At 51.3% G+C, this 13524-nt stretch overlaps 1 protein-coding gene across 1 annotated transcript; it reads left to right on the top strand.

Annotated features, from left to right (window-relative positions):
• Positions 1-8345: 8345 nt before the first annotated feature.
• On the top strand, positions 8346-12273 carry TMEM125 (transmembrane protein 125). Its single transcript, XM_037404954.1, has 2 exons — positions 8346-8631; positions 8742-12273. Exon 2 carries the CDS (start codon positions 9054-9056, stop codon positions 9714-9716), a length of 663 nt encoding a protein of 220 aa, XP_037260851.1. The 5' UTR covers positions 8346-8631; positions 8742-9053; the 3' UTR covers positions 9717-12273.
• Positions 12274-13524: the final 1251 nt, after the last annotated feature.

The following is a 13524-nucleotide window of genomic DNA, read 5'->3' as shown; positions in this document are numbered from 1 at the left end:
TAGTGCCAGACTGATCTTTGTGCTTTCATGCGAGGGCAGGTACACACCTTTCTCTTGAAAAACAGTGTGTCCTAGTTCAGAAGAGCTGGTCAAACTCTGTAAGCCTTTTCTGCTAGAATTCTAATTTGGTGTCATTTTGCTGCAAAAATCAACATCAGCCTTTTATTTTCCAGTATTGAATTGACTGTGTCTATACAAAGGACTGCCTGCACGTAAGACAGATATCAGTGTTATTCCAAGCCGGTATTTAGTCACAGACTGACATCAATTACCTTGTGAGGGCAACCTTTGACTAGTGGTCAGACACACCTGAGCTAGAGCCTTTGCTCAAGCCTCTGCCTCCCTTCTAGAGACGTGCTCTCTCATCCGTTGCAATCATTTCGGCAGGACAAAAAGGCAGCCCAGTTTCAGACTCTGAAAGCTGGAATAAAGTCCAAACCTTACATCTTAACTCTCCTATAACTTTGATAAACTAATCTTTGATTGTCTTTTTTCCAACAACTGCAATCCCTTCAGTTTAGTTTTTCAATGAAATTCTCCTGAAAAGTCACTCTTCAAAGTACTCTTGTATAGAAAAAGATAGGGAGTAATTCCTTTGATAATGAGGGGTGGGAAATTAATTTTTTCACCCTTTGTTGTCAGTGCATGACACACTGTCTCACTGCAGAATACTTCACATATATCAGAAGTTTAAGCTACAGATTGACCTTGGAATTACATGCCAGTATGTTACTTTTTCTATTTCCTATCCTGAATTGTAGAGAAGTGATGAGTGTTTTCTATATACTATTAATAACAGTATACAGAAGGTGCTGGTGCCAAGGCTGCATAACACGTAAGCTATGTTACCATTAGGGGTACTAGACTCATTTCCAGGCTAACACCATGGCAAACAGATGGTTCAACAAGTTCCTGTGACCTGGGAGACTTCAGCTGAGTGCTTGTCCATGAACGTGGGATTAAGTTAAGTTTTTTTATTCTGCAGCTTTGACCTGTATGAAGCATAGGTTTCACAGGAACAAAAGGAAGAAGTTATGATGGAATTGGTCTGTTAATGCGCTAGCTTAACACCCTTTCTTCCTCCTCCCCTCCCCATATAATCATCTTGATACTTCCTGTACAGAAAGAGGATGTAATTAATGTAATTAGCAAATATTTTAGAAACTAGTTCCCTCTTAGATTTTCAGAACACACCCATTTTAATTTGCCAGACTCCTATGTGGTATAATTTTCTCCTCTCTATGTCAGAAACAGAGTTGTAGAAGCCACTGCTTTAATAGATGTGATTTAGAGAAATGGAATCAGTCTTTCTGAAAAAGAAGAACCTTGTCCTATTAAGAGGAAGAAGCATATACAGGTGAAGAATGATTTCTAAGTGGTGATTAATATGCTTAAGAGTATGTCTGGGTGTCACCCTCGTTAGAAAGATTTTAAAGGCAATACAAGGCCTGTCAAACGAAGCCTCGGTAGATACCTGGCCAGCAAGGTTCAAAAGGATTCTGAACTTGGTCTTAAGTGGCTAAGAGGCAGCTAAAACGTTGTTTGTAAGGGAGGACATTGTCAGGCACAGCAGAGTGTTAAACTGGGCTTTATCAGAGACTTGCTGGAAGCAAAATAGATGTACAAGCTTCTTCTGTACTGGGGAAACTAGACCGAGATCAATCTCCCACACACGTGCTGTAGGAATGTTTTCAGAGTTAAGTTGTAACTGGATTATGGCTTTGTATGCTAATGGTCTTCTGAATTCTCTCGGGTGCAAAAAGACACTTTCCACTCCATCGTCTCTTGGTCTGCGTTGTCTTGTTTCTCCTTTTGCTACCTCTCCAAAGGAGCTGGTAAGCATCTCATGCTCTTATAAAGTTATAGCACACTTTTAAAATTGAATATATGGCTATCTTTAAAGCTGATTAAGGTTTCCTCTTGGGTGACATGTTTGTTAACTGGCCCAGCTAAAGGACAAGGTTTTCCAGGGTAAGGACAAGCTTATTGTTCAAGGGTGTTTGTAGAGTGAAATCCACCACATCCCATTTGTTGGTTTAGGACAGCAACCACTGGACAGGTGATATTTCGCAAGTTCCAAAAGATCTATCAGATTTTACTCAGACAAATTCCTGAAGCTGTCACACTAATTGGTGTCTGTTGTATTGGTGTACCCTAAGCTTCCCTTCCCATTGCCTGCTAAAAAACTAGCATGTGGCTTAATAGCTGAGTCTCCTTTTCCTTTAGTCGGGTGAGAGCTGTTCAGCCCCCTTCTCTTCTTCCTACACCTCCCAGGAGATTTTCCAGCTTCTGAGACTCACAGTAGTGATCCCTTCTGCTGTCATTAAGCCCAGCCACAAAGGATGGGGCATGCACTCAGCCTGTGAGTCCCATTCCCCTGCTGACTTCAGTGTTCCCTGCTGCTCCCTTCTTTTCTCTTCCTCTTTCAAATGAGGCCTTTGCTGTTTTCCTAATTCCTCTCAAAATGGTCACCTTTGTCTTTCCACTACATTACCAGAAAGTCAGCTCTTCTGCAGCTCGGTAGGCTCTGCTGATGCCACTGGCTCCTAGAGAGGGGGGTACCACAGCTGCCTGGTGATGGGGAGATGGCACCACAGTGACATCTCGCCTGACTTAGGTGCCTGTCTGGGCTAACGCCATATACGAAGATCCAGTCCTGATGTGACCTGATGGCCCTAGCCCAGCCAGTGGTGCAGGAGCTACTTAATACTGCATAATACCAAACACTTGCTGTACGTGTCAAATCTTTCCCAGCGCTGCCAGCCTGGCTGCAGGCTTCCTCTCACCTGCTGCCTGGGAGCTGCTCCCTGGCTCGGCTGGGAGGAAATGAGCCACCTTCCAGGATCGGTGCGGTGCGTGGCCAGGTCCTGCCCGGGGAGGGAGGGGTAGTGCCTGCACACCGGCGCAGCGCTGGAGCCTCTCCAAAGCCAGCAGCAGGTTTGCTGAGACGCCACCCTGCCGGGGAATGCACCTGCCCGGGCGAGAGGCGAGAGGCGAGAGGCGAGGGCTCCAACCTGTCGGTGCTGCCTGCGCCGCACCAGGAAGGGCAGCCGGCAGAGGCACCTGTTCCTTGGCAGGCAGTTGCCAGAGGAAGGGAAGAGATTCGCCCCGTGAGTTCGCTCGTTAGCTCGATCCAGTGGAAGGAAAGCCAGGAAAAGCCATTGCTGCCAGCCAGGAGCGGGGAACGGTGCTGGGCTGTCGTGTGTGGGCAGCGTCTGCTGGAGGTGAGTGAAGCCCCCTCCCCGGGACCCGTGCGTGTGCGGGCAGGGCTGGACTTCATCAGGAGATGCTGGCAGGTTTGGGGGTTTCTTCAGACATGCTTCTTAAAAGATCCTGCCTCTTGCCTCCATGTCATTCCTTGCACCACTGTGTTTCCTCTTGGCACGTAAGGCTCAGGAGTTTTTTGTCCCTTTGGGACTCTCAGGCTTCCCTCGGCAGAGGTGCATCAGGACAGGCTCTGTGGGGTCAGGATGATGGATGCCCGTTACACAAACAGAGAGGAAGGGGAGCACGAAACTTTATAATGGAGCATACCAAAGCTTTCTAGATTTCTGTGTGCTGACCCTGTTACAAGCCCTCCACCATCCTTACCCCCGGAGCCCCTAGGCTTGGTGAAAGGAAGGAATGGTCCATCATCACTCAGGGCTTTCCTAGGGCTTCCCAAATGATGTCTGGTGGCAGGAGCCCTGGTGGGACAGACAATCACTTCTGGAAAAGCATTATTCCTCTGGCAGGGTAGAGGACAGGCTCTCCCCAGAGCCACAGATTAGTCAGTATAGGTTTGCCTGGGTTTTGAGCAGCCCCAGAAAGGAGTGCTGGGAATTGGTGGTTGATGTAGCAGCCAAAGGAGTGTGGATCTCTTGCTAGGATTTTGGGTGAGACAGACAGATACCACATAGAAGTCCCATTACCCCAATTCCCTATGCGTTCCTCTATCTCCACTCCTGAGTTCTCAGAAGAGAGAAGAGCTTCCCACACATCCCAGGGCAGCAGTGTCCCTGCTCGCAGGGGCACAGGCAGACCTTGAACACTACGACATTCTGAGCTGCTGGGTTGTTTATTAGCAGTAGTTCAGGCTTAAAACAAGATATATAAGCTTCATTCTCTTTGAGCCTACTAGTAAGTTACAATAGAATAGAATATGCTTTAGGAAGCATTTCTTTACCACGAGGGTGGTCAAACACTGGAACAGGCTTTCTAGAGAGGTGGGCGATGCCCCAAGCCTGTCAGCGTTTAGGGGGCATTTGGACAATGCCTGTAATAATGTGCTTTAACTTGGTCAGCCCTGAATTGCTGTAGGTCCTTTCCAACTGAAATAGTCTGTTCTATTCTATTCTATTTCAGCTGGAAGGGACCTACGATGATCATTTAGTCCAACTGCCGGACCACTTCAGGGCTGACCAAGTTAAAGCACTTGGGGCATCAACCACCTCTCTAGGAAGCCTGTTCCAGTGTTTGACCACCCTCATGATAAAGAAATGCTTCCAAAAGCATTGGAAGTTGGAAAAATCACAGGAACGGACAGAAAAGACTTATGCCTGTTCTGGACTAGAGGTTTCTGTGAGGCACAGAGTGGTTGCAAGTCCATCCCAAACAGGCTATGGCCAGACCTGGCCAAGAAACAAATAAGCTGTGATGGACTGGAGAAGCATAGGAAGGAGACAGCTTCTGTTTGAGGTTGCGGGGCTCTGTTGGCTCTCACCTAGATTGCTCATGCGTTGTTTATGTATTGTTATTTTACAGCAAATCTTGCCGGACTCTCCTGGTCTCCACCATGCTCACAAAGTCCACATAGCTGCATAAAACCCCTCCAAGGCTGGAAGCGCTGCAGGAGCCTGTCCCACCCCCAGGCTTCCCCTCCTGAACGCTGTGGGTAAGCAATGTCTCATGGTGTACCCTGGGTTCAGGGAGAGGGGGGAAGTGTATTTCAACAGCCGAGTTGTATGTGGCTCTGAAATGAAAGTGTTAGCATACAGTCCGCGGCCAGTCTGTCAGATATCAGACAGTCAGACATAGAAAGTCTCTAAGTAAATAAATAAATAAATGCATATACCATTCCCAGGTGGTCAGCAGGCATGCGTCTCCCACACCTGCAGACTGGAGTGACCAGAAACCGCTTGATGATGACCTTCAATTCCCAGTTAAATTTTGTCAGAGTAGGAAAAAAACCCTCAACAATGAAAAAGGAAAAACATGGACATTTTTGTTTTCCTGCATTCCCAGTGCTTTCCTGTTCTTCCTCCCCAGCTGCCAGCCAGCAGTGGGGAAGGACAGCCTGTCAATTTTTTTCCTAAAATGTGACCTTCAGTCAGAAAGCACCGTGTGGCTGGGCTGGCCCACGACTCCTTTTTCTCTTGCTAACAAAGAGAGCACTGAAGTTACTGGGTTCAGCAGTAAGTAAATGGTAGAGATTAATGACTTGTGATACACATTATCAAACTGGCTAATCTGATGGGCCAACTGGCTTATGCTCCCAAAGGGTCTGTGTTGTGGTCTAGCCCAGACCAGTGAGAGCAGGTAGCCCAAAGAAGAGCTACATCAGGGGCAACCACTGTGGAGAGGCTGTCCTTCCTCTGGCAGAGCAGGGATCAACATCCCTTCCTTCCGGTCCGATGTGGGCAAACTGATGTGATGCGTGATGCGGAGAAACCAGATCAGCCAAGCTGCTGTGAGATCTAGTTTCACCCCTTTGCACCCCTTTCACCCCTTTAACACACCCAAGCAGTGATGGGTGACAGCCCAGGATAGGGCTCTTTGGTTTAATATATAAAGACAGTCAGATTTTTCTTAACAGGAAGGGAGGCAATGCACTCATGCTTGAGGAATGGGGAACTATATTTAGATTTAAGGAAAAATGTATTCATGGTGAGAATGGTTAAACACTGGAATGACCCCGGAGGGACTGTGGATCCTCCACCCTTGGCAGTATCCAGCACCCGAGTGGATGGGGCCTTGAGCTACTCAGTCTGACTTTGAGGTTAACTCTGCTATAAGCAGGTGAACGCACCAGGTGACCACAAGGTCCCATCCCGCTTGAATTATTCTGTGATTCTAGGAGTAAAAATACTGTTATTAGCAGCACAAACTCTCACAGTCCGGAGAAGGCCAAGCAAGTGTGGATGCTTATAGAGCAAAAGTTTATATTCCCAGAACATTTTAAAACAGACACAAAGAAACATGGAGGCATACCTCAGTGGAAGCCTTTGCCCCTTCAAATAATTTCTTTAATAGAGGTAAATATAACACCGGGAAATACATGTTCGTACAAGTCACACCTTATTTTGTTCTGCAGCCAGACGCTCTAACAGTTTTATGTTGCCCCCTGACCTTCTTCTGAGCAAATAAAAATTAAAATGTGTTTAAATGGTTACATTTTTTTAAAGTAACATGAGAATGCAGTGCCGTAGCTTGATTTTTGGGTTGCATTTTCCCTCACTTGGTTTGCACTGTTGTGGTTTGTTGGGTTTTTTTGCTTACTGTTTGACTTACAACTTGTGTGAGCAACTTCGGTCATGCAGCAGAAGGCCACAGACTTTGCACTTCTCCAAGCTTTATGTTTTCTTAGTTCAAAATCTCAATCTAATCTACAAACCTGCTATCTACTAGACTCACCCGTTCACTGGTAAGGACGAGATAAGGCACCTCTGTGCTTGGAGAAGGAAAGGCAGGAGGAAGTAGTGCTTAGGATGGAGCTGGTTTGCGTAGGCTGGGGGAATGTCTCCAGGCTCACCATCTTCTCGCTTCTCCACTTTGAAAGTGCCACATGACATCCCCACCTTCTCGGGGACCCGTGTCCTGGGCACATGCGGGCAGCACAAGGTATCTTCGGTCTCATGCAAAATCGAGGTAGGTCCCAGCAGGCACAAACCGGCATACTCCGCCACAGCTGGGTTTTTCTCTCTAATTGATGCTTTCTGAGCTAGCCAGGAGCCGCAGATCTGCCACAGGCCACCAAGCCAGCATTCCCTCTGGAGCCCAGGTTTCTGTGTCCTAGCTTGCTCTCTGACCAGGCACGTCACGCACCAGCAGCTGTGCAGAACAGCACAGTGCACAGTCCACATGGCGCGGTGGGTCCCGCGCTTGCAAACCCGCGGTGGTTAAGACTTCCTGGACACGTGCTGCCAGCTGGCAGCATGCCCTGAGCCACGTCCAAAGTGACCTCATGTTCCATCACAGCCTGGGGAGTGACTCAGGAGGAGCTTGGCCTGACACGGTCAGGCAGTGTCTGGTTCGAGCACCCCCACGCTATTGTCCTCCCTCTCCCCCCCACCCTACGTTGGCTTATCCCAGAGGGAGGGGGATTTCGAGGCGTTTGCTCGTAGCAAAGGCATTGCCATCAGGGGATGCGGCGTGTAGAGACTGCCTGAGGGACAGGGAGAGCTGTGGGAGGAGAGATCCCTGGTGTGTGCAGAGCTGCCATGCGTGGAGGTCAGAAATCATCCCCACCCGTCTGCAATGAGCCCGGAGTCCCAGTGCCACGCAGAGCTGGGCACAGAGGCAGAGGGAGTGTGTTTGGCATGGGCTGACGGGCTCCTAGGGGACCATTTCTAGCAGGCAGGGTGCTGCATGGCCACCCCCCCAACCTGGGCAAAGTGACACAGCTCTGACACAGGGGATCTGCATCCGCTCCCATCCCCGCCACGGGCTCCTGTGGGACTGAGCCGTTTGTGTGTGTGGCTGTGACGGGCGAGGGTGCGCCATCCATCCTGGAAGGTGACCAGCGAGGCAGCTTGTGGGTCTCCAGGGTCTGCCCCACGTCTCAAGGGCTCAGCCATACCCAAGATGCTTGTGTGTTGCCTTCCCCAGCAGTCCTTGCATTGGGTACTAGCTGTGCTGGAGGGTCCCTTTGGTGCTGTGGGACCAGCTGGAGCACTCACATGCCAGGGCAGAACATCATATAAGAGCAATGCAAGTGGTTTCCACTCTTGGTGTAAAACTGCACCCAGAGAAGCGCTGAGAGGGGGCAGGATGCTGGGGAGGCGATGAGCCCGGGAAGCCGAGCTGCAGGTTGAGGCAAGGCGCTGTGCTGAGGGGACACCAGCTAAGCAGAGCACCACAGAGCCTTCCAGTGGTGAAGTGCTTCAGGGACCAGCAGGGAAGAGAGCAGAATTGTAGGGTGCCAGGTCCCAGCTGTCTGGGGGCTCTTTCTGGGGAAGTGCTGAGATCACTGGAGATGTAACCTTCAGGTTTCTGTAGGCAACTTGGGAGGGGAACCCACTGGCAGTGCAGAGGTAGGAACATGGCTGAGAACACACAGCAAGGGCAGCTCTTGCTCTTCCAGCAACTGGACTGGAAGGGTTAAGCCCCGGTCCTGACCCCCACCTCCCGCTGTCGTTCTGGGCTGCAGAGCCAGTTGGTGACAAGAGGCTGATGCTGATGAGGGAGCATGTGAAGCCCGAGCTGTGAATGGGGCTTTATCCCAGGAGGGACCTGCCTCTGCTCCATCCCTGCCCTGCTGCCAGCACCAGCTGCAGGCGCAGTGATGTGCCAGTAGCCTCTGAGCTGGGAGGCAGGAAACTCGCCCTTGGGGCAGGCTGAGGTCTCCCTGCAGTGCGTGGAGGTCTCCTGGGAAGACATGCATGGGCAATCTGTGCTCCAACGCATAGGGCCTTTGTGAGGGAGGCAGGAAAGGTCTGCAGGCCAGCCTGGCGCAACCAAGGCCCAGGGTTTGGCGGGGGATTGTTTGGTACAGGGGAGCAGGGTCTCTGTTTAATGATATCTTCTCTTCTTGACTCTTACAGATGAAAGACACAGGAAAGGAAGGACACAGCCCTGGTTGTTCTCTTATGGTGCTGCTCTGGGGATGCTCTACCACGTCCTGCAGCCCTGCCTGAGGGGTGGGCTCAGCCCCAGTGCATGGACCATAGCTCTCCAGGTGGCACTGATGCAGAAAGGAGCTCCACTAGGCTCCAAAGAATGAGACAGAGGCATCCCCGCATAAGAAATGCAGCTGCATTTGCAACTGCTGCTGCCTTGGCTCTGCACTTTGCTGTAAGGGTATAGATTCATCTGTGCAACCGCCCCACTGTGCCCTCCCCACCCAGCCACCCACCATGCCAGAGCTGGCAGAACTGAGCAACCCCCGCACCCCTGCGGACGCGGACCACATCCAGAGGAACATCTTGGAGGAGCATGTGGAGCTTTGGTGGTTCCAGGACCCCAAGAAGTCCATCCTGTGCTATGGGATGGCTGTGGTGCTGATCCTGGCCTGCGGGATTGGGGGCATCATCCTGCTGTACAGCACTAGCAGCCGGTCTGGGGAGTGGCGGCTGGCCGTGGGCACCACGCTTTGCCTCCTGGCCCTGCTTGTGCTGCTGAAGCAGCTGCTGAGCTCTGCAATCCAGGACATGAACTGCATCCGCAGCCGGGATCAGATCGAGCTCCTGAAGAGCGGGGGCTTCTCGGACTGCCTGATGCTGCTGCTCAGCGCCCTGGTGCTGGTGGTCTGTGGGGTTGTGCTCACCATCCTCTCCACCACGACCATGCAGCTCAGCCCCGCGCGGCCACTGGCCAGCATGTTCACCAGTGGGGTTGTCCTCCTGACTGCTGGCAGTGCCATCCTCCTCTCCCTGCTGCTCTACCTGCTCTGCACCTCCTGCCGCCAGGCTGCTCCTCGGAGCCTGGAGACTGGCGACATCCGTGTCTTCACCATCTCCGGCCGCCTTGCTGCGAACAGGCGGCTTCCTCCCACCTCCAGCATGGCCAACCTGATCTGACTCAGGACACCCCTGCATGAGCTTCACTGGATACGACCCATCAGCAGGGCTTGTGCCAGCCTTTCCAGAGCATTGCGGTGTGCCTCGTGCTTCTTCTGGAGATGACTGCTGTTTGCTTTGCCCCAGGCTGACAGCACAGCAGGGACCTGGGGTGCCTGGACAGGCTCCGTGACCTGGAGAGCGCAGCGCTGGCCTGTTGGTGTTTTATTTCCACAAAGCCTTCTGCAACAGCTGCTGCCTGCCCGGCTGTGACCTCTGGGACAGAGTTAAGGTGAGCCTGCCCTTAACCCTGAGGACCCCAGGAGTTGGTTCCTGCGGTTCCCAGAGCTGCGTCGTGTGCTCTCCTGGTCGAAGGGGCTGTGATCGCAGGTGGCATAAATCCACCCTGTGCTCTGTGCACAGCCACCAGCTCCCAAGCAAAGTAGAGCCTTTAGCAGCTAATGAACGGCAGGAATATTCTGCGTGTCAGCAGGAATGCAGCACAAGTGAAGGGAGCTTAGTGGGAGGTACGGCTGCAGGGTTTGCTCCCAAGAAAGCACCAGTGTGTCTGTGGAGGCAAGTGTGGGATTTGCATGGGATTCTGTGTGCCAGAGCCCCAGCATAGCTGGACCTCACATGAAATGCCATTTGTGTTTGCAGTGCCAAGGTTTGTTCCAATATTACATTTCTGTAGCCCACCATCTTCTGTGGTGGTTTATCAAAGGGGCGATCACATGGTGTTGGTGTCAGGGCTGAACTGTGTGTTAGGGCTCCGCTATCATGCCAGCGTGCTCCAGCCGTGCCAGCCACAAACAGCAAGGTGCAGTCACTGGGGGATGATGGTGGGATGCCCAGATCCTGGGGCTGCTGCTGTGCCAGGGTGGTGCGAGGGGGGAGCACTGTTGCCCTCTGACAGCACTTTCCCAAGCAGAGGCATCTCTGCTGCCACGGGAGCACTGCAGCTCATCCCAGTCCCTGCACGTTCCCATGCTGTTTGTCTCCCAAGTGCTGCAGCTGCTGCCGGGCAGAAAAGTTCTTCTGCTTCAACTTGGCCCTTACCTGGAGCTTTTTTAGTGTTTTCTTTCCACAAAGTGTCTATCACTGAGGTATCTTTCCCAGAGGCAGACTAACAACTCATCCCTGGGAGCTTTTCTTGTGACTTGAGGCTAATTTATCTGTCAAAATTCTCATTTCCTCCATAGACCCATGAACCATTTCACTGCCCTTTCTATCTATAGACACAGATCCTAACCTCCTAACGAAGCTGCTCCTGTGCAACCTTCTCTTCCTTTTCATCTTCCTGTCTCCTCCTATCACCCCCTTGCCTGAGCTGCTCTGCCCTGGAGGTTATTTTAGCTCATTATTTGCTAAGTTCCCTCTGTAATGGGACAAGACTGAGCTATTATTTTTTGGTGCCTGGTAGCGAATTTATTTGGAAGAGGACAGTAGCTCATTCCCTTAGTAACAGCTTGAATCACTGGCTATGTTACACCTGGAGGCAGTGTCAGAGTTCAGCATCAGTGAACCCCACCAGGTATATGCTGGACAATGAGGACTTCATCCCTTTGCAGCTCCAGACCACACCATCCCGATGCACTCAGATAACACGAGGGTAATTCTGCATTCATCCACTCTTGCCCTGCACCTGCTGGCTTTCCTTACCCTAAAGACCTGGTTTGTTTTCTCCAAAGTATGGGAACATCATTTTGGCTTCTCTTTCTGTACCTCTGTTACTTCTACATTTTCATCTGCCACTTTCATATTATCCATAAATTTTATTAAACTGCTGTTCCTCCTGCCTCCTCATCTGCCCAAGAGTTCAGAGGGTGTTACTAAGCTCAGGTCCTTCTGTGCTAAACCCTCTGCAAAGGAAAAAGGCACCCTTCCCCTCCAGGCTGTTTGACTGTGGGTCCAGTGGGGACCCCTGTGCATACACTGGGAGGGACAGGCCAGAGCTGACAGTTTTGCACCGTCACTGTTACTGCTGCTCTGCACGTCTGTGTCAGTGCGCGTGCAGAGCTGCACCACCTCTGCCCACATCAGTGCTTTAGTAGTTACTCCCAGCTCCCCCAACCTGCACGTGTGGACAGGCCACAGCTGCCTGCACACCAGCTGCTTTGCACATCTGGGCATTTCTGTGAAGATGCGTGACTGTGCCTAGCTCACAGCTCTGCACTGCCTGCATGGCAATGCATCTTCCCCTTCGTAGCCCCTCCAAAATGTGCCCCAAGTATCCATGAATTGTGCCAGAAAACGATGCTGGTGGGCTGCGTCAGCAACCCAAGGAAGGAACGGCTGAGGACAAGCTGTTCCTGAAGGTGGTGGCTTGGGTGTCTGGTGCCCGGATGGACAGCCCGCACTGCCCCAGTCACTGACTCATCTCTGCAGCAGCGGTACTGGTTTGTTCCTTTCTTGGTTCCTATGTTGTGCGTGGAAATACATAATAAAGTGTTACAGAAGTCGACCACGTTGAAGGCTGATGCTTGAGCGTCAGCCTCTCTGTGAAGCGCGAAGTGGCAGGACTATGCAGAGCTGGCCTCTGCTCAGGCTGAGCCCAGGGCAGAAATCACGACAGCCCAGGTTCCCTCCTGTGGCCATGGTTTTGGCTCACCAGCTAGTGTGGCAATGCCACCCCAGTCCCCAGATGCATGTACTTATTTCCTGATACACAACTCCCACCTCCAGATGCGCATGCATCTCCCTCTGCTTAAGGACAGGGAAGGCATAGCTGGTCCCCCTTACCACTGCTCTGTGAACCTAAGACCTTGCTGTGCCCCTGAAAGATGCTCGTGTGGAGCACGCAAACCTCCTGAATGTGTCAGTGCTGGCTGGTTTGTTTATAGAGAAGCTGTTTCGCCCTGTGGTGGGGCCGAGCCTTGAGCCTTGCGGCAGCAGCTGCTGCCTGCAACAAGCCTGGAACCAGTCTGCCTGCATACCTGCTGCTGCTCCCGTCCACCAGCCTCAACCGTGGCCCTTCCAGCAGCTCCCTGGGGGGACACCCCTGGAGAAAGCTTCTCCTTTTCTCCTCTGACGCCCTTGTACTCCCAGCTCTGCAAGCCAGATGCATTACCCCCCATGCAAGCTGCCAGGCTCCTGCCCGCTTGCACTGGGGCTGCCTGGAGAAGGGTCAGAGGGGCGGCCATGGGACCTGGGCCCCCTGCATGCCAGAAAAACAGCCACATCTGCTCAGTTAAAGAATAAATGGGTGGGCCTCCCAGCACGGTCAAAGGAGACAAGCAACCCACCACTAGGCACTGCAGGACAAGAGCCAGCAAGATCCTGGATAAATAAGCCTGGGCAGCTGTTCTTTTAATCTCAAAATTTTAAGACATCGCTGAGACCAAAAGTAAAATAATGCATCTAGCAGTTCACGTGATTGAAAAGCCCAGAAAACACCCTCCAAAAGATAACCAAAATGCATTTTCCCAGCCCTCAGATTTGTCTCCTATCTTACCTGAAAGATATCGTGAATTTCCAAAAATTACAGCATATATTCCAATTTCACAGGTAACTGTTAACATGAGCCCAGAAGGCAAAACATGAGGCAGTGACTGCAAAAGTAAAGGTCGGTTTAGAAATACAGCATTGAAGAGTGAAAACTGGCTGACCACTGAAACAAGCCAGCAGGTTTTCCTCCTGCTCTTCATGACTTCAAATGGCACGTTCCCTCTCTGGAAGGTGCTTTAAGTCACTGGCCTGTATCACCTATCCAACACCTAACCCAGTCGTCCCCTTTGGTTTACATTCTGTGATGTGTATTATTTACTTTTGTACACACTGTGCTCTATAAATAGCTTAATGTGTAGGGAAAGAGAAAGGCAGTTACAGT

The sequence above is a fragment of the Falco rusticolus genome, chromosome 11 (genome assembly GCF_015220075.1).
Source record: "Falco rusticolus isolate bFalRus1 chromosome 11, bFalRus1.pri, whole genome shotgun sequence".
Lineage (NCBI taxonomy): Eukaryota > Metazoa > Chordata > Aves > Falconiformes > Falconidae > Falco > Falco rusticolus.
Note: the sequence above shows the minus strand (reverse complement) of the source record. Positions and strands in the feature narration are given on the sequence as shown.

Bases quoted from the DNA above. Each gene is read 5' to 3' on its own strand.
- TMEM125 (XM_037404954.1), top strand. From the start codon at position 9,054: ATGCCAGAGCTGGCAGAACTGAGCAACCCCCGCACCCCTGCGGACGCG.